The following is a 22,841-nucleotide window of genomic DNA, read 5'->3' as shown; positions in this document are numbered from 1 at the left end:
TGCATGGTAGTAAAACACAAGCAAAAACCAAATCTCCTTCTGCCTCGCTCCTGCCTGGGATGGGTAAGGGTGCAGATCTAATGAGCCATGGCCTTGCTTCTCCCGGGGGACAGGAGGAAGAGTTATGACCATTGCTCTCAGGAGCTGGATCTCCGTGCAGGTGCTGGCTGAGCTCCCAAGTACCTGCGAGGATTGATCATTTTGTGCCTAATAGGCTGGAAAGGGAAACAGGTCCAGAGGCTAGAAAAGTGTGTAACCATTGAAATCCAGGGGCTGGAGGGAGCGTGTCTTGGGGCTGGAGGTCTGAATCCTCCATGGTTTTTCTCTCTTCCAAATGTGTTTTTCCTTCTGCCAGGGTTTCTCACAGGCTCCAGGAGATGGATACTGGTACCAAGACCCCTGCACCAGAAACACACTAGTTGGAGAAAATTTGTTCAGGCTACATCACTGGGGTTTGGATGGGCTGAATTTGGGTCTTCAGGACTTCCCATAGACCTTAATCATTTCCATCATGTGCTGAACAAGCAATGAACTCTATTGAAAACTCCTTTTTCCTGCCAGTAAACCAACCTAACAGCCCTCTGGCCTTCCTGATAAACCCAGCTAGATGCTTTCTGATGGCAGGTCTCTCCACAGCACTGAATAAAGGGTGAGGGCTGATGTCCAGAGGTGTGCCTGGGCTTTCTGTTTGACATGCTACAGCATCAAAACAGCCTGAAGGGTAAATTAAATGGAAGGGTAAATGTGGTAAATTAAGCCTGCAAAAGAAGCTGGATTTGAAGTTTGGTTGTCCCAAAGAGCTGCTTGGGCACATGTATCTGTCTTCATCCTAATAAAATACCTGGAGTCACTATATCCCACCATGGATGGGTGGGAGATGGACTGGGGGAATTGGATCACTGGGTGGGACCCGTCTGTTTGCAGAATTTCATCCTCAGCGTTAAAGGTGGACTAATAAGTGCTGCTGCCTCATCCCCAAACATGGCTTAGCCCCCAGCGCAGCCCTGCTCCAGCCTGTGCTGCTCCTGGGATGGGCTGTGGGGTGAGAGGCAGACAGTTTAGCTGGAGAAGATGTGGTGTCCTCTAAGCCCAGCTCTGGCTCTGTGGCCCCTGAGTGCCACTGGGCTTTGGGCGAGCCCTGAGCCTCGCTGCCTTCCGCAGACGGGCTCCAGGTGAGCACCCAATTATGGGGAGCAAAATTCGGGTCCTGACCGGTCCCCCTGCCATTCTTCCTTGCATGGTCTGAGGTAAAGCAGCGACTCCAGCGCACCAGGTTCTCCTTGGAGGAGAGGGGTGACCAAAATCCACCTCCCACCCCAAAGTGGTGCCCAGGGCAGAGTTGCAGCACTGTGCCCCCCACCTCGGAGCACTCCCCAGGGCAGAGTCACGGCGGCGGCCGGGACAGCACCTCCGGGGCTGCTCCTCTCGGCGTTACAGCGGAGCTCGTGCCTTTCCCTGCAGCACCAAGGTGGGCAGAAGCGAACCCGCCTCTCCTGCCGGGACCCGACGCTCTCTTTTTGTTTTTTACGCAAGAGCCCCCTCGGAGAGGTGGGGGGGCCGGCCCGCCACCCCGGCTTTGACGTGCAGCCCTGGTGACTCAAGCCTGCGTCAGGGGCTGCGTGTCCCTCATTATTTATTTATTTTAGTGTGCTTTCTTTATTTTTATTTTTTTTTCCCCGAGCCGAGCGGAGTTGCCTCCCCTCGGGCGAAGGGGAAGCGGGGCCGAGCCGAGCCGAGCGCGCATCCGCGGGGCGGCGGCGGAGGGCGGCCGGCAGCAGCAGCAGCAGCAGCAGCAGCAGCAGCAGCAGCAGCCGCCCGGTGCCGCGCAGCTTCCCTCGGCCGCGGGGTGCGGCGGCGGCGGCGGCTCCCCCGGTGGCCTCGCAGGTGCCCGGTCCCGCCGCCGGCCGGGCGGGGGGGGGGGACCCCGGTGGATTTCTCCGGCCCCCCCCGGTCAATCTGTGCCGGGAATTCGCTCCCGCCGCGCCGGGTCGGTTTCAGCGACAGCGCAGAGGTAAGGATGCTGCCCCCGGGCCCCGCTCCCCGCCGGCCGCTGGCTGCTTTAATCATCCCCCCCCCCCCCCCAGCTGTCGGGGTTTTTGGGGGGGAAGGCACCCAGGGAGAAGCTGGGGGGGAGAGGGGGGTGCCTGAGCCTGGAGGCATCAGGCACGGCCCTGCGGCTGCTGGCATCGAGGGCTGGGGGGGAACCGTCAGAGGCAAGCCGGGGAAGTGAGGGGTAGGGGGGGTAACCGGGGATGGCACCGGCCACCTGGTGTGGGTTGGTGGGGGGCTTATTCCCCCCCCAGGCCACTGCCTGAGGGTGGGTAGAAATGCAGCTTCCAGGCTGACCTTGACAATAACATTGGGAAAAGGAAAGCACTTGGCTGCAATGAATATTTAATTCCCAGCCACCAAGGTGTTGGGGCTTTATTTTCCCTCTCATATATATATATATATACATATATATATATATATATATATTTAATTAGTACTTTCTGAATGTAGATGGATTCTTTTGGGGCAGAAAAAATGAGGGTTGGGGTCCTGGTTTCATGCAATTCTCTGTATTGGGTGTGGGGAGTCCTTATTTGCTTCTCTGCATTTATTGCATTGCTGGGTATGCCCAAAGGTGTGTGTTTTGGGCTGGCATCTCGACCAGGGGCAGATTTGCATCATTCTGGGAATGTGGGGCTTAAACCAGCTCAGAAATCTGGTCCCGGCTCTTTGTAAAGGACACAGAAAATGAAATTGTTCTGCTTCTTGGATCCTGCCTTGTGTCAGAGGCAACTGAGGTTTGAATCTGTCAGGAGCTGATGCAACTATTTCTGGTTTTGGTAGGAAAAAACCTGAGATGCCAGGCAGCTGAGCTATTCTCAGGAGGGCGCAGAGTTTCTTGTGAATCTCTCTCTAGAGGTGTTGGGACTAGGTCAGGGAAGCTGGATGGTGGCTTGATTGCAGCTCAGCTGCTCGGAAGTGAAATAAAATTTGGGTCTGTCTGTCCTCCAGGATAAATTGGAGAGATGGCTCCACAGAAATCAATAGGAATAAATGGGTTTGGTTTAAATCTAGAGTGACTGGAGTGCCACTTCATGCTTGCACAGAGCAGGGAATCTGGAGTCAGAGCAGAGCCAAGCCAGGTGAGAGTCACGAGGATTAAATTTACCCCAGATCAGGCGCTGACCTACGCACATCCAGACTAAACCATTGCCTTGGGTGGAGGGGCTCCGGTTTTACCCCATCCTGTGCTGCATTTGGATTTGTTTGTTTACAAACATGGATGCTTCACGAACTACAGAGCAGTCTGCAGAGGGATTTAGACGCTGCCCATTTGCTGCCTTTCAGGATAAACCTGGGCTGCTTTTGGGTTCAGTCACTAACCTTCAGCCAGATCGGGTGAGCTAAGAGGGACCACTGAGAGCTAACTGGAAAAAGATCATCTTGTGAGCCTGGTGGAGCCCTGAAGGAATCATATGATGGTTGGCTTTGATATGGTGTCACACTGCTGCAGCTGATGTGTGTCTTCATGATACTAAATGAGACATGAAAGGAGACCAAATCCAAAGAATCAATGGGCTCATACACTTCCTGACAAACAAGGCGCTGAGGCTCCCCCTCCTCTGGTGTTGTTGTGTCTGTCTCATGACCCATCTGCAAAACTGCCCTTTCCGAGGGTTTCTGGCACCCACTGAAGACAAGAGTTGCACCAGAACCACAGCCTGCCGCCGGTAGGAGACCAGAGCCGGGCTGTGGGGAATGCACCCACCTCCAGGATGAGCAGGTGGCAAGCAGTGGCCAGGCTGTGGTAGCCATCCCTCTGCGTGCCTTTAAGGGAGCTGGGGACTATTTATAACATCTGGACGCTCCGGCTGTCGAACGGCACTTGGGTAGGTGTAAGACAGAAGCGGAGGCAGCTCTGATTCATCAGCGAATGTGAATCGATCCTGTGTCACGGTGCTAAAGCGGGTCTGAACGTTCGCACAGGAAGGATGGCGCAGAGCATCCCGCTCCTCCGGCAGGGACGTTCCTGGTGCGTGCTGCCGAGCTGCTTACGAACGTCTGCTGGGGCTGGAAGTGGGCTGTCCTGCAGACCTCCTCGCATGTGTGTGGTCCTCGGCTACCCTGTGCTGTCGCGTGTGCTCGCGCTGTCCCTGTCTGAATTTTGCACCTCCTCACGTGTGGGTGCGAGGGGTGAGCACCGTGGGACCCCGCGAGGCGGGGCTGCGAGCAGTGCGGGTGGTGTGACTGAGTCACCGCGTGTCGGCTCTGCGGGGAGGCAAGAGCCTGGCGCTAATTAGCAGGGATTGTTTAAGGAAGGGGAGAGAGGGAGCAGCCCTAATGAGCCCAGATGGCAAAAAACTTCCCTGTGGAGCCAGTGAGGATGAGCAGGGGAGAGGAAGGTCCGAGCTGGAGCTCTGAATTTCCTGGTTTGTAAGCAAGCCTTGGCACTGAATAGCTTTAAGATGGAGGCAGTTCTTCCTGGCCTCTGCTCATGGCAGGAGGTTTGCTTGAAGGAGACTGCAGAAAGGCCCCTGGAACAGGGCTAGGGGGATCAGGGCTGAGGTGTCTCCCTACGGGGCAAAAGTCTCTTCCTGGGGCTTTGCAGTGGAGTTCAGATGTTGCCTGGAGGGTCCTGCCCCTGGTTTCTTGCGGCCAAGGGGCTCCACAGGCCCGCACTGCGACACCTCACAAGAGAAGCAGTTTGCAGAGCTGATCTTGCGCCCAGCTGGGCTGCGCTCCCAGCCTCGGGCAGCGGTATGGGGCAGGCAGGGTCCTGGAGCTGCTTTTGTCATGGTTTGGTCTCAAAGCTGGGACATGCACCCCGAGTTCCTTCCCTTTGCTGCTTGTCTTTGCAGGGTACGGGGGAAGATGGGAGAGGTGTCTGCTCTGTCCTTCTGCCTCTCCTTCCTGGGCCCGCTGGCTCCCTGGGTGACCTTGGATTCGTCCCTTCCCTGCTTCAGCCTCCCCATCTGCACCAAAAAGCCCAGCCCTCGGTGCAAGGTTTCCCTGTCCCTGTGCATGTCAGTGAGGACAGGGAGCTGCAAACAGACGCTCAGATCTCACAGCCTGAACCAGAGAATGGCATTCCACCTCCTGCAGTTCCTCTGTGCCCTGGACCCTTTGCTCTCCCTTTTCCTAGCTCTGCGATCACGGTGGAGCAAGCTGGACCTTCCTAGGTCTGGAGATCCAGGGGCTGTGCTGGGAGCATCATCTCCTCTCCTTTAGGAGCTGCTGGGGTCTGGCCTGGGAGCAGCAGAAGGAGCAAAGGTGGTGGGGTAGGGAAGGACCAGCGGAGTGCCCATGGTTTAAATATTATTTTGAATTCACCAGATCCCAGTCTGTTCTTTTTTTTTCTTCTTCCCCTGTTCCTGATCTGTCTCTGGGAGAGGAGAAACAGGCACTAGTGCTGACCCCAGCACAAACTGGTGCCTTGCCTGGCCCCTCTCCGAGCACCCCCGCTGGGGGCATCAGCGCGGGTCGTGTCTGGGAGAGGCAGCCGGCCCTGCAGCGCAGGGGAGCTCTTGCAGCTGTGGGCTCTGGAAGGCCCCAGTCTTCCGTCTAAAGAAGGAAAAATGCACATTTAAGAAAATTAAGGTCATAGGGGCTTTGTAAACAAGCTGAATTTCCATCTGCCAGTGACAAGGGGTTTCTATCTTTCTTAAGCTGAAAGCTCCTGGTTGTCAGCTGATCTGCCTTGTCTTTCTTGCATCGTAGTTATTATTTTGGGAAACAATTTTATTTTATTTTTAAATTAAATTCCCCATTCAATCAAATGAATGTGCAGAAATACCTTTCTCAGATGGATTCGAACTGCACTTTCCAGTCTGAGAGGTGCAGGCCTTGGGGCTGGTGTAACATCCTGAGGAAATTAATAGAAAGGGCCCTGCTGTCCCCTGGATTGGGTCCCGGTGCCGTGCGGGGCAGCTGGTTCTTACCCTAGACCCAGGAGAAAAGCTCAGCACCCATTTGGATCCCCAAATCCTTTTGGAATGCTGCTCTTACAAGGAGCTGAGAGCCTTTGTGGCTTTGGAGGTGCCTGAAGCCTCCTTTTCCAGGACCACCGTGTCCTGATGCCCCGTGACTCCTGAGGATAACACTGACCCGAAGTGGGGGGGGAGAGGCAGAGACCCAGAGAGGTGCTGGGGGTTTGCCCTGTCCCCATCGTGCTGGCCTGGCTTCAGGATCTCTTCCTGGAGCTGGGCATCTCCCAGGCTTTGCTTTAGGGGGTTGAGTTGTCCCAGGAGAGCCATGGGGCGCTGAGCTTTGGGACTTGGCCAGCAGATCCTAGGGCTTCTAGGCTCAGTCCCTAATGAAAGAAGAGATTTTAGCCCCCAAGGCTGAGTCCTCCTGAGGGCTGAGTCACCCGTGGAAGGAGCTGAGCAGGCAGGGAGCAGCAAACTACTCATAGGCAGTTCCGCTGGGTGCCTAAATTCAAAGTCCACATTCATCTGCGCAGAACCTGATCCAAAATCGATGGAAATCCCGGCGATTTCCTGGCTGCTGGATGAGACCTTCTCTGCCCTCTGTTCCTGGTACCAGCAGCTGCCAGCCCCTGGCCAGGGGCTGAGGATGCTCTGCCACGGGCAGCCGCGTGCGGTAATTGCTGCTGCCGAGCTGTGAACAGTTTAGGTGAATGGCTCTTGTTAGGAAATTAAACATTGCTGGACCAGGCTGGAAAGAATAATTCCATCGGCTTCTCCGGAGGAGCTGATCCAGCCAAGGCGGTGGAGCCGATGCTGTTGCCTGGCGACGGATGCAGCTTTCAGCTGAAAATAGCTTTTGTAATAGGAACGGGGCTGGCAGATGGGGAACTTTCTTCAGGGTGAGAAAGCAGCAAGGTGAGGGAGGGTGAGGTGTCCTGCTGTGGCTGACGCTTCGCTCCCCTCTGGCACCAGGGCCGCTGGCTGGGGATCGGCTTTGCTGCCTGGCCTGGGCCCCCGCTCTGAAAGGGTTCAGGATTGTGAGATTTGCTTGGGGCTGAGTCAGAAAGTCGGGTGTTTCTGTGAAGGGGAGAGCTGGGGACAGCTGAGGGAACGCATGGGGGGGGGGGGGGGCTTCTTCCTGCTTCAGGATGCCACATGGGTGCTGCACCAGCCTTGAGCTACATGAGAAAGCCACCGGTGAGGGTGAAATGACCCCATGGCCAGCTTGGGGCAGGATGCGTCCCTGGGCACAACACTGTTGCTTTTCCAGGGACTGGTGACCATCCTGAGGTCCCTAGAAAGCTGAGATGGACAAGAGAGAAAAAGAGCAAGTGTGACCCTTTGGGAGAATCATTTTTCCAAGACTTGGGATTTCTTGTGGGTTTTTTCCATCTTCTCTCCAGCTGGTGAAGCTCCATGGTCCCAGCTGGGGCAGGAACACCCAGCCAGGCCCCAGTTCTTCCAGTATGGCTAAGAAGGGCAGTGCTTGGTGCTTTCCTGGGTTGGGGAATGGCGTAGACCTCCCTGATGCCTCACAGCTTTTCAAGGGGGACGAACACTGTGGGGCTAAGCTGGGCCATGGGCACCCTCCGAAATGCCTGCTGTTGGGGTTGCTCATGCAGCCAGAGTCACCCCTGGTGCAAACACGTGGGCTGTGTTTGCCAACACACCCCTCCTCACCTCCTGCTTGTCCCCGCACCGGCAGCAACCCCACGCTCACCCCACGCCCCCCTCTGTGGGTCCAGAAATAAACCCACCTGTGCCTGTCCCAGACCTGCACCCGCAGGGGCTGGTGCAGGAGTTGTGGGAATGAGGCAGGTGAAGTGGGGGGACAAACTGGTGTAGCTGGTTGAAGTGCACGGATCCTGAGGCATGGCGTTCTCTGGCCAAGTATGGCCCACAGTGAAGGCTGGGAAGGCAGACGGGCTGGGACGATCGATGGCTTTGTGTTAGCCATCGCTGTTTTGCAGATTTTATCTGTTGTAAAGCTGCCCAGGAAGATTTAGCTGCAGGTTCCCAGGCTTTTAAGCTGCTCCTGATAATGTCCAGGGAGGATGTTTGTCACTGTCACCTGCACGCTTTTGAGCCCTCGCAGGGCTGAGGCCAGGCTTGGCTGAGGGGCAGGGAGGGGAGATGGGGGCAGAGCCCTTGCTGGTGATGGATGCAGGATGGCAGAGCAGGGACCAGCCGGTGCTGCTGGCCAGGAATGGGGTTGTTAGAGGATAAAAGGTGTCTCTGTCACCTGCCACCATTCCCCTGTGCCTGGGGAAGGTCCCTCCTGAGGGTCTAGGAGGCTCTTCTCTATGCATGAAGAACCAGGGGAGTGGTCCCTGTTAGCACCCCCCAGCCAGGGATGCTAACCCTGGCTACATGGGGGTGAAGGAGACCCTGCTGTGCCTTGGGGCTAAACCACCTCCTTCTCTGTTGACCTCTTCCCCGTGCAGGTCCTGCTGATGAAGAGGAGCTGAGCGCTGAGGTGTAGCTTGCACGGGTGTGTGCCCTGTGGGACATTTGTCTTCTCCTCTTGCCCCATCCCGCCCCCCGGGGCCACACGGAGCCGTCCCGATGCCGAAGAACAGCAAGGTGACGCAGCGGGAGCACAGCAACGAGCATGTCACCGAGTCGGTGGCCGACCTGCTGGCTCATGAGGAGCCTGTGGACTACAAACGCAGTGTCCTCAACGTGACGGGGGAGGCTTGGGACAAGCAGAAGGACGGGGAGGAGGAGCTGGATGCCGAGAACCGGCCGGCGTGGAACAGCAAGCTGCAGTACATTCTGGCACAGATTGGCTACTCCGTGGGGCTAGGCAACGTCTGGCGCTTCCCCTACCTGTGCCAGAAGAATGGAGGAGGTGAGAGATGAAGCAGGGATGGGCTCAGGCCCTGGGTGGGTTTAGGCATGGCCCTGCCTCCATCAGGGTGCAGATTGCTGGGCAAGGAGGGAGCAATGTGGTTTGTTTGGGCTCTGAAGGAGGAAAGGGGCAGCTGGGAGAGCTGGAAGAGCCTGGTGTGGGTGCTGCTCGCTGCAGTGTGTATTGGTGCAGTGAGGCAGGAACCCCCAGGGTAGCCTCTTCTGAAAGGGTGCTCGACTTGCTGCCCAGCTTGCTGCTTTGCTTTCGCCTCGCGCTCACTGTATTCCTGGCACTGCATCGCTCAACGTGCCCCCAGCCCCAGCAAGCCCGCAGTGCCCTCAATAATTAAAACATCTCTGGTGTCATCTTTGTGATGAGTCAGCCTCCCAGGTGGACCCATGCTGTCCGGGCTGCCCGCAGCCCTCGCTGGCCTGTCCTGGCTGGGGCGCTGCGGCTGTGGCCAGCCCCTGCCCCCTGCATGTCCCCAGCACCTGGTCCCTGTGGCGAGGGGACACCCACAGCTCCCAGTGCCCTGCTTTGTTTCCAAGCAGAAGGTGCACGGCTGGGTTTTGGTGCAGCGCGGCTTTGCGTGATGCAGCCGCGGTATTGCAAAGCTTTGGGGGGGGGTGGAGGGGGCTTTTGCACATAGTCTCAGGTTGCAGCTCTCATCTGCAGGTGTGCGGGGCTTGAACGCATGCATTGGCTGCATTGCATGTGCTGGCACACGTCTGCATCACCTGCAGCAGGACGGGTTTTGTGCGTGGCACGAGGAGGTTGGAGGCTGAGCCTGGGGCGAATGCAGGGCTGGGATAGATTGATGGAGCACTGCTGCCTGGGGTAGAGAGCTCTCACATCTGTCATTTCCTGGTTTTCTTGATTAAATGGGATCAGGACCCAGCTTGGGGCAGGAGGTTATAAACCAGGCTTCTCTTAACCCATCCATGCCTCAGTTTCCACATTGCCACAACAGCCAGTAATTACCTGTAATTAGCACAAGGAATGAAATTTTCTCAGCTTACTCTGACATCCTGGGGTTTTAGCCTCATCCACCTCAAGTGCTGGCAAACGGGAGGGGCAGTGAGTGCTCCCAGGCTGGGGTGATTCCTAATCAGAATCACCTAGCAGAGCCAGAGCTGAATTTGCTGACGGTGTTTGGGGAGCACTAAGCAGCTGCTTTTTAGTCAAAAGGCCACATGGGATATGGTGTCAGGATGGGGAATTGTACCTCCGACAGCTGTGAGACCTGCTGTGGTGGAGATGGGTTTGAACCTGACTGCTTGGCCACATCCTGCACTGGGACATATGGGCACAAAGCCAGGCGGGTACCAGGGCAAGCAGCAGCTTTTAGGAGCTCCTTGCTATTGTATAATACCTTCCTGCAGCAGGTCTCCAGACAGGCTTTAAAGGCTGCCTCCATATTTTACAGATGGGGAAATTGAGGCACGGAACTAGGAACTGGCTTGAGCAGCAGAATGCTGAGCTCTCCTGAACCCCACTTTAGTCCCCTCAGCTTTTTGGACAAGTGGCACCATCGTGCCTGTTCCCTGGTGTGGATGTTGCTTTTCTGCCTTTCCTCCCCACCACATTTAACCCTCTTGGCCCCCGGGTGACATTCCTGCTGGGCAGGGAGCCTGGTGCCAGGCTGACAGCTGCGGGAGCTGGGCAGTGGTGGGCAGACCGCTTCTGGGCTGCTGAGGTGGTGGCAGTGGCTGTTTTCTCTCCCGCTCCCCTTACAGGCATCTGTGGGGGAGAGCGGCTGTGTGCTGGCAGCAGGATGGGTCGGAGCCAAATTCCCAGGACTTGGTGTGCTGGGAGCCACTGCAGGCTGGTGATGATGCATGGGCATGAGATGGTGCCCATCTTCCCAGGGATCACAGCAGGAAAATCTCTGATGTTGGAGAAGTTTGCCTCCAAACTTGTCCATCTCTTTCTTGAGTCTGCTGATGGGTTGGGGTGCAGATGCACCGGAGGGTGTTGTGAAGATGGGAAGCTCGTGCTTGTTCCCAGGGTCCAGCTCTGTGCTGCACTCTGCCTTTGCTTTCACCCTCCTAATCGCCCTGGGTGGCTGCATCTTGATTTACCTCCTCCCTGTTTGTAACGTCCATCCCTAACCTGCTGCGAGGGCACTCGTCCTGCGAGCAGAGCACGCTGCAGCCTCGTGGCACTACCGTGGGTTGAGCTGCTTTGCAGCGCTGCAGCTTGGTGGAGCATCAGAACCAGGTCCTGCCCTGGCCCAGGGCTGATGCCTGTCACTGGGGCGTAAATCCAGCCGGGAGCTTGCCCACAGCGCCCGGGCTCCAGCATGTGCTTTGCAGCCACGTGCTCCAAGCCCCATCCCGCAGCCCCTGGCAGCAGGCTGGAGTAATTCATCAGCCAGGCGCTGCAGCGTGAGTCATCGCATCCTTTACGGCCATTTGGTTATGCTTCATGAACTGCTAATTCCTCTCTGCTCTCCTCAATTAGGCAGAGATTAACCGCCTTTCTATTTTGAGCTATTTCTGCCCCTACCAGAGGACCTCGCTGTGCAGGGTGGCACGTGGCGTGGCCAGAGTTGCCGTGGGGCTGTTGCAGTGCAGGGGGTTCGGTTGTGCTCAGGCGTGTGTGCAGGCAGGACCCGTCGGTTTCCTGGTGTGTCCTGAGGTCTGCACGGGCGTGGTGTGCTGTAGGGGTGTATCCTGCACGTACCCACCCTGTCGGGGATGTTGCACTGTTCCCCTCCGTGTGTGTTTGTTACTGCGAACGAATGGACCAGACGGAGCCTGTCCGAGCTCTGCCCGTCCCTCCCTGTCTGTCCTTGGCTGCATGAGAGCAGGCAGAGACGGGTCCTTGATGAGCTTTCTCCCCCCTGCCAGGTGCCTACCTGGTCCCGTACCTGGTCCTTCTCATCATCATCGGGCTCCCCTTGTTCTTCCTGGAGCTGGCGGTGGGGCAGCGGATCCGCCGGGGCAGCATCGGTGTCTGGAATTACATCTGTCCCCGCCTGGGGGGCATCGGCTATGCCAGCTGCCTGGTGAGTGCACCCATGGGCCCCCTCCAGCCCCCACCTCAGGGTGCACGGGACGCTTAGCAATCTGCAAAGCGGGGGGTGGCCTGGAGGAGCCCAGAGTGGGCATTTGAGAGGTTGATGGCAGCATTTCCAGCTCCATCCGTGGGTCCAGGGCTGGTTTGGGTACAAGCCCATCCCTGTTCCCCTTTGGTCACTGCCCCACGGGCAGTGTGGTAGAGACTGTGTCACTGCCCCGTGACTTCACACCGTGTCCTCCTTACTCCCCCCAGGTCTGTTTTTTTGTCGGTCTCTATTACAATGTCATCATCGGCTGGAGCATCTTTTACTTCTTCAAGTCCTTCCAGTACCCTCTTCCCTGGAGCGAGTGCCCCATCACCAGGAATGGCTCGGTGGCTGGTGAGGATGGGGGAGGTGCAGCTGGGAGGGAACAGTTCCTGGGGAGGGGGGGGCTGCAGGACACTGGGGACCCCCGATGTCTGCATCTGTTGGAGGCTGGGGACACTGGAGGCTGGGGAGTCTCCTCGGGACATGGATTGGATGGGAGAAGGCACCACTGGGTCCTCTGCAGTCCAGGTGCCTTGGCCCCATGGAGATGTTTCCTGGGGTCAGACAAGTCCTGGCCATGCTTTCAGCTGGATTCTTTCCCCGTGGCTGGGGCCTGATGCCTGTTCAAGGACCCAGTTTGAGTCTCCCAGCTGCTTTGGTGCTTGGGGCCAGGATCTGTCCTGGGCTGTGCAGGAAACTGAGCTGGGGTTGTCTGGCTGCTTCGTCAGTGCCCGACCGAGACTCTGGTGGAAGTAGTGGTGCTCAATAGCATCTGAGCACCTCCTTGGGATGATCTGGGAAATTTTATAGCAAATGCAAATGTCTTCAACTGTATTTAACATCTTGTTTTTGACATGACAATGGCTTTATGCCCTATTCCCATTTTCCTGCTAAAAATCAGCGCTGTTATCCTGTCCCTCAGTTCCCAGGGATGCCTACCTTCCCTGGCCAGCTCTAGCAGGTCTTTGGCATTAATTGATGTTCATCCCCTAAAAGACAATGGATGACTCTCCCCCAGCCCCTCTCTCTCTGGTGCCTCTGTCCACTTGCAGTTGTGGAGGCTGAGTGTGAGAGGAGCTCAGCCACCACCTACTTCTGGTACCGGGAGGCCCTGGACATCTCCAACTCCATCTCAGAGAGCGGGGGACTCAACTGGAAGATGACCCTGTGCCTGCTGGTGGCCTGGAGTCTTGTTGGCTTGGCCATGATCAAAGGCATCCAGTCCTCAGGGAAGGTGGGTATCTGCAGTCCATCCTCCAGACCAGGCTTTTCCTATGACATGAAGGCAGAAACCTCCAGGTCCACACTCTCCTGCCCTGCTCTGGGGTGCCTGGAGGATGCCGTGTTCTTTGGGATGATCACACCTGCTCTAGAGCTGGGGACATCTCCTGGGAGCCCAGAATGAGATCAGAGAGGGTCACAGAGAAGGGGTTTCATCCAGCACACCTGCAGCAATGCCACCGCAAGCCAGCCAAAGCACGTGTCCAGGTCCCTGTGTCTGGGGGCCGTCAGATGTCCGGCCCATCCAAAGGGATGCTCTGAGCAGCATGAGCCTTGTAACTGAAAGAGGTGTGGAAGATCTGAATGAGGCAGCAGCTCCTTCCCTTGCAGATCCCATAGGACATAGGGGCGGGAGCAGAGCCTTCCTCCATGGGGGAGGCACTGGGACTGCACACCAGAAGCAGGGCAGGGAGGAGTGGGAAGCTTTGGGAGAGGGATGCTGAGACATTGCTGGAGTTGTTGATGTATTAAGGAAGGCTGTGAAAGAAGTGGGGTCAGGTGCAGAAGGGTACGGTCCCCCCGGGACCCTCAAACATCCTCATTTCCAGATGTGCTCTGCAAAACATCTGGCACGTCAGCAGGTAGCACAAGGCAAGGAGACTGCTGCCTGCAGCACTGAGAGCTGCGGGATGGGAATATAGCACAGGAGCGGGGCCAGGGCAGCACGTCCCCCCTGCTGAGGGTGAAGCCCCAACCACATCTGCTCTGCCTGCAGCCCTGGGCTGACGCTGGGGAAGAGAATGGGGTGGGGAGGCAGATCTGCCCTTCCCTAGTGCTTGCCAGACACTGGCAGTTGTGTTCAAGGGATTTTCTGAGCCAGTGCTGACATCTCTGCATTCAGCAGCCCCAGCAGATTTTCCTTCTCTCTCCTAAGTGTGTCCAAGCACTTTGCAGATCCACCCAGGCTTCAGCATTTGCAATGTCCTGCCTTGGACCATGCCCCCCTTCTCACCCCTGTTGTGCTGTCCTGTGGATGGATGGGGAGGGAGCTGAGCGTGGGGGGCAGTAAACGAGGTGGTGCCCACACCGCATCCCTCTTGCCCCAGGTGATGTATTTCAGCTCGCTCTTCCCCTACGTGGTGCTGGTTTGCTTCCTGGTGCGGGGACTTCTGCTGCGCGGGGCAGTGGATGGGATCATGCACATGTTCACACCCAAGGTAAGAACCCCGTGCCCAGGTTATCCTCTGGGCTGGTGACACCAGCTGGGTTTGCAGGGGGGAGGTTTAGCTGCCCCAGAGGCTGCAGTCACTTCCCTGTACCCCACAGCACACCCTCGCCGTGCCAATGTGCTCTGGTGCAAGCGAGTGTTGCATCCTCAGCTCTGAGGCTGGGTAGCAGCTGCCTGCAGAGGGCTCCTTTACCCTTCACACACGCATCATTTCACAGAACCCCGCTTTTCCTCTATGATCCCCACCTCAAAAAAACAGAGCATCAACCCCAGATGACCTCGCAGGTCCTGATAAATCAGCCAGGAGGTGTTAGCAGCACCCTGGATACAGCAGGACTTGCAGACTGCCATCCCAGTGCTGCTTCGAGCCTTGGCATCGCTCCTGTTGCCTTCAGGTGTCCAGGCACAGGGTGGGCAAGAGGGCCCCCCTAGGTGATGTATTTAAAGACTCCATGAGATGATACTGGCTGGCAGCAAAATCTCCACTGGTGTTATGCAATTAACCAACTAATTAATTAATTAAGCAGAGACGTAGATGAAACAGCTGAGCCAGGGAGGCTGTTACACTATATTAATTGTGGTCTCTTGATGAACGGTGCTTGGAGGCCTCCAGAAGGGCAGGGGGGATGATGTCCAGGGGATGGGCAGTTACCACCCCCCCAGCCCAGCCGCTGGGTTCCAAACGCTCCAGGCAATGGAGGTGGGCAATGGCAGGGGCAGGATGCGGCCCCGTTGCTGTGCAGCATGTGGCACCCTTGGTGGGGGAACTGGGATACTGGGTGGTCTGTGGTCCAAATCTTTGCTTGCCCTTCTCCATGTCTCAGTTTCCTTCTGTGTGGGAAATGGAAAAAGGACCTCCACGTGCTGTGTAATGCAGAACCTGATTGTGGCAGCACAAAGCCAGCCCATGGCTGCTCCAGAGCCAGCCCAGGTTGCGGACACAGCAGCCTTTTAGTTTAGCTCTGGCTCCAGAAGGATGAGTTATGGCACCACCAAACCACCTATTTTCTTCTTCTGTGTCCCCGCCAAGCTGGACAAAATGCTGGACCCCCAGGTGTGGCGGGAGGCAGCCACGCAGGTTTTCTTTGCCTTGGGCCTGGGCTTTGGGGGGGTCATCGCCTTCTCCAGCTACAACAAGCAGGACAACAACTGCCACTTCGATGCCACGCTCGTCTCCTTCATCAACTTCTTCACTTCTGTCCTGGCCACCCTGGTTGTGTTTGCCGTGCTGGGCTTCAAGGCCAACATCATGAACGAGAAATGTGTGGTGGAGTAGGTGGATTTGCTTTCTGTCTCTCTGGGGTGGGGAAGTCTGTGCTCCTGCCAGTTGGGTTTCCCTGGCTTTCTACTCGTGGTAGGGTCTCCTTGTCTGTGAGAGGTTAAGGAGCTACTGTGCTGTACCCCAAAAACAGCTGGAGGAAGGTGAATTTGTGCACCTCGTGTTATTGTTAGGCAGTGAGCTGAATCCATAAAAATCCTGACTGTGCCAAAGCAGGAGAGAAGCCACAACAACGTGTGGCTAAGCAGGGGCTGCAGAGAGCCTGTCCCCTGGTAGGGTCCCAGCTGCATCCTCTGTCATGGGGCATAATGCAGTGTCTGCTTGTGCAAATTGCTAAGAGGTTGGACAGCACATCGCGGCTGGGACCTGGGCAACGTGGCCCAGGCAGGTTTATCCTGCCTGATGCAAAGGACTCCCGTGGTCAGGCCCTGTCCTCCTTCCCAGGAGGAAGGGGACATCGGGTGACTGGGCTCTGCTCTCCCTTAGGAACGCTGAGAAGATCTTGGGCTACCTGAACACCAACGTGCTAAGCCACGACCTCATCCCTCCCCACGTGAACTTCTCCCACCTCACAGCCAAGGACTACAACGAGATGTACAGGGTGATCATGACAGTGAAAGAGGGGCATTTCAAAGAACTGGGCTTGGATGCCTGCCTGCTGGAGGACGAACTCGACAAGGTACCCGGTGGCATTCCTAACAGGAGAAGCAGGTCGCCTTGTCTATTGCCAGTCCCAGGTAGGAGCTACTTTATTTGGGTCGCTCCTGGCACATGGATCTGGAGAAACTGTTTCTGTAGACCCTCCACAGGGATGGGAATTCCCTTTCCCTGTGGTCTTCCCAGTGCACAGGGATCTTTCCTGGGGTGCAGAAATGGTCTGCCCATAGTGAGTCCGACAGGCACATCATCACTTCCAGGCTGGGGTGCAGGAGTGGATTTTTCTTTCCTCAGTAGTTGTTCAGTGGGACAAGAGAGCCCTGAGGCCTGCAGGGGCTTGCAGGCTTTGTCTCTGACATGCTTCTTCTCTCCTTTTGGCCTCTCTCCCCCAAACAGTCAGTGCAAGGAACTGGGCTGGCCTTCATCGCCTTCACGGAAGCCATGACCCACTTTCCAGCCTCACCATTTTGGTCTGTCATGTTCTTCTTGATGCTGATAAACCTGGGGCTGGGCAGCATGATTGGGACCATGTCAGGCATCACTACGCCCATCATCGACACCTTCAAGGTGCGGAAGGAAGTGTTCACAGGTGAGGTCTTCTGCATCCTCCTGGGGAGGGGGTGGAGGGTCCCCAGTGCTCTGGGGGTCATTCCAGAAGGGCGTGGATGTGGTGGAGGTGTACCAGGTCCTGTTAACAGAGGGAAAGGGCCACCTGGTTCCACAAGGGAAGGCCTTGCTTCCCCTTTGGGTGCTCTGCTAACCGTGCCTGTTTGCTCCCTGCAGTCGGCTGCTGCATCTTCGCCTTTGTGGTCGGCCTGATCTTCGTGCAGCGCTCTGGGAATTACTTTGTCACCATGTTTGATGATTACTCAGCCACGCTGCCGCTCACGGTTGTAGTGATCCTGGAGAACATTGCTGTGGCCTGGATATATGGCACCAAGAAGTAAGGCTTTTGCACAGGGAAAAGAATATCTGTGCTGTAACTCCTGACTAAAAAACAAAAAACAAAACAAACAAACAAAAACAAACAAACAAACAAAAACCTACCTTCCAGCTGTTTCCTGTAGGACTTTTTTCCCAGGAGGCAAGCTCTGATGGAACAAATACCCTGACAGCAGTTACCTAATAGAGGAGGGATGTTTGTTCGCTGCTGTTTAGGATCAATCCTCTGCCTGTCCCTAGGTGTAACACAGCCCCAGGAACACGTCCTTCTAGCGCGTATCTAGCTTTGGTTATGGTGCTCTCTTACTTGATAGTATGCTTTTGTCCGAGGCTCCTGGGTCACTCCCTAGGGCACCTTGTCTGCCCCAGTGCTGGCCGGAGCAAGGGAGCCTCAGGCTAATGTCAGGAGACCTTTTCCTTGAGAGGTTCCCAACCAGTGCTACAGGTTTGAAGGACACTGAGACACTTGCCTGGATCAGCTGGGCTCTTCTTCAGGCTCTACCTTGAGCACAACCCACAACAGGGTCTCCTGGGAGGGAGTTTCTCTATTGAAAGCAGGAGCACTGTGGTTCCATCTCTTTCCCTTGGCAGGTTCATGCAGGAACTGACAGAAATGCTGGGTTTCCGGCCCTATCAGTTCTACTACTACACCTGGAAGTACGTCTCTCCCATCTGCATGGCCGTTCTCATGACCGCCAGCATCATCCAGCTGGGAGTCAGCCCCCCGGGCTACAGCGCCTGGATCCGAGAGGAGGTGAGCACAGCCCCGGCCCCCACTGCTGCCCCCCCGGGGGCCTGGGCTGAGCAGGGGGGAGCTGAGGGCTGCAGACCACCCTGCTCTTCCCTCCTCTGCTCGTCTCTCCTCCCGCTGCGGGATGTCCTGTCTGAGGCTGCTTGTCCTCTGCAGGCAGTCAGGTTTCTCAATGCTGCCCAGAAGTCTCGAGCTCTGACCACGGGCTGAAGTTTGACCTTTGGGTTTTGGCTTGGTTCCGCAGCTACCCTCTGTGTGCAGGACCATGCCCTTTTTCCTGTTTTTAGCTTTCTTTCTGCTAGTTTCATGTGATGCCCCTGAAGATGAAGTCTGGCAGGAGGCAGCAGGGACTGCCTAGCACGCAGGATATATTGTACCTGACGTGCATCACCTTTGCTGTAACAATCCCTTGACACTGACCTCTCTCTCTTTCAGGCTGCAGAGAAGTTCCTTTTTTACCCAACCTGGGCCATGGCTATTCTCATCTCTCTGATCATCCTGGCATCCCTCCCTCTGCCTCTGGTTTTCATCCTCCGGCAGTTCCACCTCGTGTCGGATGGCTCCAACACACTTTCGGTCACCTACAAGAAGGGCCGGATGATGAAGGACATCTCCAACTTGGAAGACAACGATGAGACCCGCTTCATCCTGAGCAAAGTGCCCAGCGAGACCCCGTCCCCCATGCCCACACACCGTTCCTACCTGGGTCCGGGGAGCAACTCCCCCATGGAAATGAGCAGTGCCCCCAACGGACGATACGGGAGCGGGTACTTAATGGCCAGCACCCCTGAATCCGAACTGTGACAGTTGCCTGCCGACCACCCCCGTCGGGAGAGGAGGTCACTGGGGAGTGGATCCTGGCTTTCCAGGCAATGGGAAAATTAATAAAGACAAGACAAAGAAGAAACCCCTCTTAAAATCGTAACCCAAAGCAGCCATTTCCAAGATGACATCGGGAAGAATGGATTGCGGGAGGGGCAGGACTCCTCTGACAACCCTGGGCTGAATGGCAGGACCTCCAGGGCTTGCCTTCGGGGAAGGGAGGAGGAACAAGAGGTGATGCAGGACCTCTCTGAGGGTCCTTCTCTCGCAGCCCAAATCTGAAGCAAAGAACCTCTCTTTCTAAGCAGTTGATGGTTGGAAAAGGACCTGGTGTCAGGTGGAAAGCCAAGCACGCTTCCTCCTGCAACCCAGTGCTCTGCCCTCCCTGTCCATTGTCCTTCAGCCGGGAGGAGTCAGGGCCTTATTCCAACGAGCACAATTAACCATCGATGTTCATGGCACAAAAGGGTGCTGTTGTTGTTGCCATCGTTGTTGTTGTTGTTGTATCTCCTGTAGTTTTTATAGCTGTGGACAGATAACCCCGACATTTTGACCAGGGTTGGCAGGGAGCAGTGTGGGGCTGGCTGAGTCATTGTGGTGTGTGGGACTGCAGCCGGTGGATCCTTGGTGTCTGTTTGTTACCACGGGCATGGTGACGGTGTCTGCGGGTTGTTCTGAGACATGGAGATATCATGTCCATGGGACAACGTGGACAGCATGCTCTGTGGTTGGGCAGTTATTGTGCTGAGAGGCAGCAGGACCTCTGAAGTGAGTGATTTTGGATGTGTGAACATGTGTGAGGTCTGGACCAGGGTTACAGTGAAGGGTGTCAGGAGCATTCTCCTGGAGTGACTCCTGACGTGGGATGCTCTGCTGAGCCAAAATCCCTGGCATGGGATCGTCTGCTGTTGCCGCTTACTTTAGATGTCCCAGTGGGACAAGCAGAGCTGTGGGGCACCCAGTCCTACCACAGTTCCTGGTAGCTCTCAGGAAACCACCCCCTGACTGACCTCCCTTGCACCCACCAGCTGAGGTGAGCTGGGCGGGGATTATCTCTGGACATGTCTTCACCTCTCAGAGCATCGAGCCGGTGCCTGCATTGCCTCGCTGCTGCACCTCCGCGGGGGCTCACCAGCCTTTGGAAGGGGGTAACCAGCTTTTTGGGACAGCAGATGGAGGACATGTCTTCTGAGCTGCAATGACCAGAAGTCGGTGCCAGGTCCCAGTGTCCCTGCTAGCTCTTGATCCAGGCTGGTGAGCTCCTGTTAGAGCCCAGGAGCCTCTATCATGCCCATCCATGTTATGGGGACCAGATGGAGGTGATGCTACGTTGTTTCTCCCCAGGCTGTCTAGGAAAGTTTGGGGCCTCCCAGCTCAGAGTTTTTCCCACTGGGACTGATGTTTGTTTCCCTGAAGCATACATATAGCCAAGCGTTTCTGTCAAGGGTACCAGTATTACGTGGCCTTTTCCTCCTTTCCCAGTGGGTTCAGGGGAGAAGCAGCCTGCTCGATGCCCTGTCTCCCTCTCAGCACATTGCTACAGTCTCAAAAGCTGAGGGAGCTCCTTAGCTTCAGTCCTGCTGGACTTAGATGATGTGTGGTAGTATTTCAAGCTAGTTTGAAGGACAAGTTCATGGTTGCTTGTCCATGAGCCCTTCTCTCCTCCGCTTTCCTATCAATAGACTTTCTTCCACCTTGATTCTCCTTTTGGCTGAGAGTCAAAGGCAGACAGTATCTGTCCCATTTGCCACATCCTTGACTTCTCCTGGCAACCCAGGGTGCACAACGTCCCCCACAGTGACGTTTGTCTTGTGGGTTGTAATTCTTTATTTATAGTCCTTCTCCTTTCTGTCATGAGCTCAACTGGTGGCTTGGGGGCTCTGTCTGGGAGATCAGCACAGGACCTTCGTTAGCCATTTTTCCAGGTGGAAATGGAGGCATGGATTGAACCAAAGCAGCTCAGTCTTTGCTGATGGCTCTGAGAAGCACCATCCCCAGGATCAGCCATGCTCTCATTTCTCATCTAGCCTCTTCACCATCCTCTCCACTGTGAGTTTGGTCTTTCTCTCCTCCCGCCCCTACAGAGGAACACAGAAATATCCCCACTGCACCACCTCTGAATGGGAGAAGCACAAAACCTATGCATTTCCCCCCAGCGCCAGGCAAGATGTTCCCTCCCATCTCTTATTTCTCCCTCTGTCCCTGATTTCCTCCTCCTGACCAGCAGAACAGAGGATGAACCAAATCATTGCAAAATGTCACCTTCCTGATGCAAGTCAGACTCATGCCCCTGAGCGCAGGGGATTCCCACCGCAGCTCCCATGGAGTTACTGGGGCAGGACACCTCCCGCAGCCAAGGCATGTGGTTCCATCAGTTCCCATGGCACAATGCTCCTCAAACCCTGGGGGAAGGATCCGGCCCTCCATCTCTCCCATCACTATTCCCAAACCAGCCAGGGAGGCATTTGCTTTCCTCCCCTCTTCTTGCAGCACCAATAAGAGGCAAAGTCAATAAGAAGGTAACAAAAAGCTATATTATATATATATATAAAATATATACAGAGAGAGGAGATGGAATAATAACCTAGAGATTCTCTATTTCTATTGTATATTTATTCTGTAAATGTCACTGTAAATGATGTTAAATGACAAAATGTATTCCAAAGTGGCCCATGACCTATTTTCATTCCCAGTGCTGTACAGATCAATTCTCACTGCATATCAGACATATTTTTACCTTCTCATTTCCTGTGCGTGGTGGGTGGCCATCCCTCCCCCCGTGCCCCTCCCCAGCCCCAGGGGGTCCCCTAGCATGGGGACCCCGCAGAGAGGAGGAGGGGGGAGGAAGCCTTTCTTTTTATCTGTGGAAGTACTGTATTTCTGTGTGGTATTTGCTTGGTGTTAGGCACAGGGGTCTGTGGGGGGTAAGTTTTAGGTGATCCGTGTCGTGGCCGTGTGAGTGTGCGCATGTTCGTCCGTAGATGCTGTGCGTGGGGGTGTGTGTGTGTACGTGTGTGCGTATGTGTTTTGTTCGGGGTCACTTCTTGCTGTTCCTGGCCACTTCTGGAGCCTGCGGTGGGGCTTTGTCCCACCTGCCGGGGCAGGCTCTCCCCTCCACGCACCTTCTTGGGGTCCCAGGGCTGTGGATCAGGCCAAACCCGGTGACTTTTAGCCCTGGCAACCACTTCCCGCCCCCCTTCCCCAGAGGCACAGGGAATAGCTGCTAGCTGTGGGCACAGGCACTTTTCAGTTTTCATCCAGGCAGTCAGAGCAGGAGGGGGGAAACGCTGCCCATATTCCTGCCCCCTCCTCTCACTCCCTGCCTAGTTCCCAGCCTGGATCCTGCTGCTCAGAAGGGGACGGTGTCCTCGGCAGGGGATGCTGTCAGGAGGGGTTGAAGTCCTGACTGGGGAGAGGGGCTTACCCTCCTGCCCCCACACAGACCCTGGCAGCTCACATGAAAGCCCAGCTCCTCCTGGGAGCTGCTCCCGCTGCCTCCCTCCTGTCCCTGTCCTCCCCTGAGCCTGGGTCTCACCAGCCGGAATGGGGCACAGGTGGCAGGGCTGGGTGGCCTCAGTGGCACTGCCAGCCCCAGGGGACACGGCCCAGCCTGGGCAGAGACGTGGCAGCACACAGGTTGTGGCCGCTTTCCCTGTGGGTAAGCACAAGGCTGGCAAAGCCCTTCTGTACAGGTAAAAGCACAGATCTGGTAGAAACTCGTCCCATGTATCCTCGTAGCCAGTGTATTTAACACTTGTGCCGTGCTGGCCGGACTCTGGCAGTCGAGAGAAACCCTGTAAGAGCCGTAACAGAGTCCGATTAAAAGTCTCTTCTTACCAAGTCTCTTTGCCTGTTTCCTTTCTTGGGGTGGGCTTTGAGGTCTCTCTGAGGTTTGGGGTTGCAAAGCGCTAAAGCAATGGGCTCCAGGGCTGCCAGCACCCATGGACATAGATGTCTCTGTCCTCCCCTGTCCTGTCCAGCCACCCATATCGTCCTTCTGGCTCCCCTTCTCCTCTCTGATCCCCTTCTTGTGCTTCCACCAGCCCCTGCAAGGAGCCCGCTCTGGGCATGGCTGCCCACAGGCTCTCCAGGAGCATCACGGAGGTGATCTTCCACACTA

The 22,841-nt window shown here is 56.1% G+C and overlaps 1 protein-coding gene across 2 annotated transcripts; it reads left to right on the top strand.

Moving 5' to 3' along the window:
* The first annotated feature begins 1,813 nt into the window (after window positions 1–1,813).
* On the top strand, window positions 1,814–22,562 carry SLC6A17 (solute carrier family 6 member 17). 2 transcript variants are annotated; one of them, XM_035347064.1, is made up of 12 exons: window positions 1,814–2,011; window positions 8,363–8,769; window positions 11,622–11,779; window positions 12,046–12,172; window positions 12,874–13,055; window positions 14,149–14,259; window positions 15,301–15,542; window positions 16,036–16,228; window positions 16,603–16,795; window positions 16,990–17,149; window positions 17,740–17,902; window positions 18,335–18,703. In XM_035347064.1, exons 2-12 carry the CDS (start codon window positions 8,484–8,486, stop codon window positions 18,701–18,703), a joined length of 2,184 nt encoding a protein of 727 aa, XP_035202955.1. In that variant the 5' UTR covers window positions 1,814–2,011; window positions 8,363–8,483. The 2 variants fall into 2 exon arrangements, with proteins under 2 accessions (XP_035202955.1, XP_035202956.1); XM_035347065.1 differs by lacking the exon at window positions 1,814–2,011 and having other exon boundaries at window positions 8,484–8,769; window positions 18,335–22,562.
* The last annotated feature ends 279 nt before the right edge of the window (window positions 22,563–22,841 follow it).

The sequence above is a fragment of the Oxyura jamaicensis genome, chromosome 26 (genome assembly GCF_011077185.1).
Source record: "Oxyura jamaicensis isolate SHBP4307 breed ruddy duck chromosome 26, BPBGC_Ojam_1.0, whole genome shotgun sequence".
Classification (NCBI taxonomy): domain Eukaryota; kingdom Metazoa; phylum Chordata; class Aves; order Anseriformes; family Anatidae; genus Oxyura; species Oxyura jamaicensis.
This window is presented reverse-complemented; position numbering and strand designations above follow the sequence as displayed.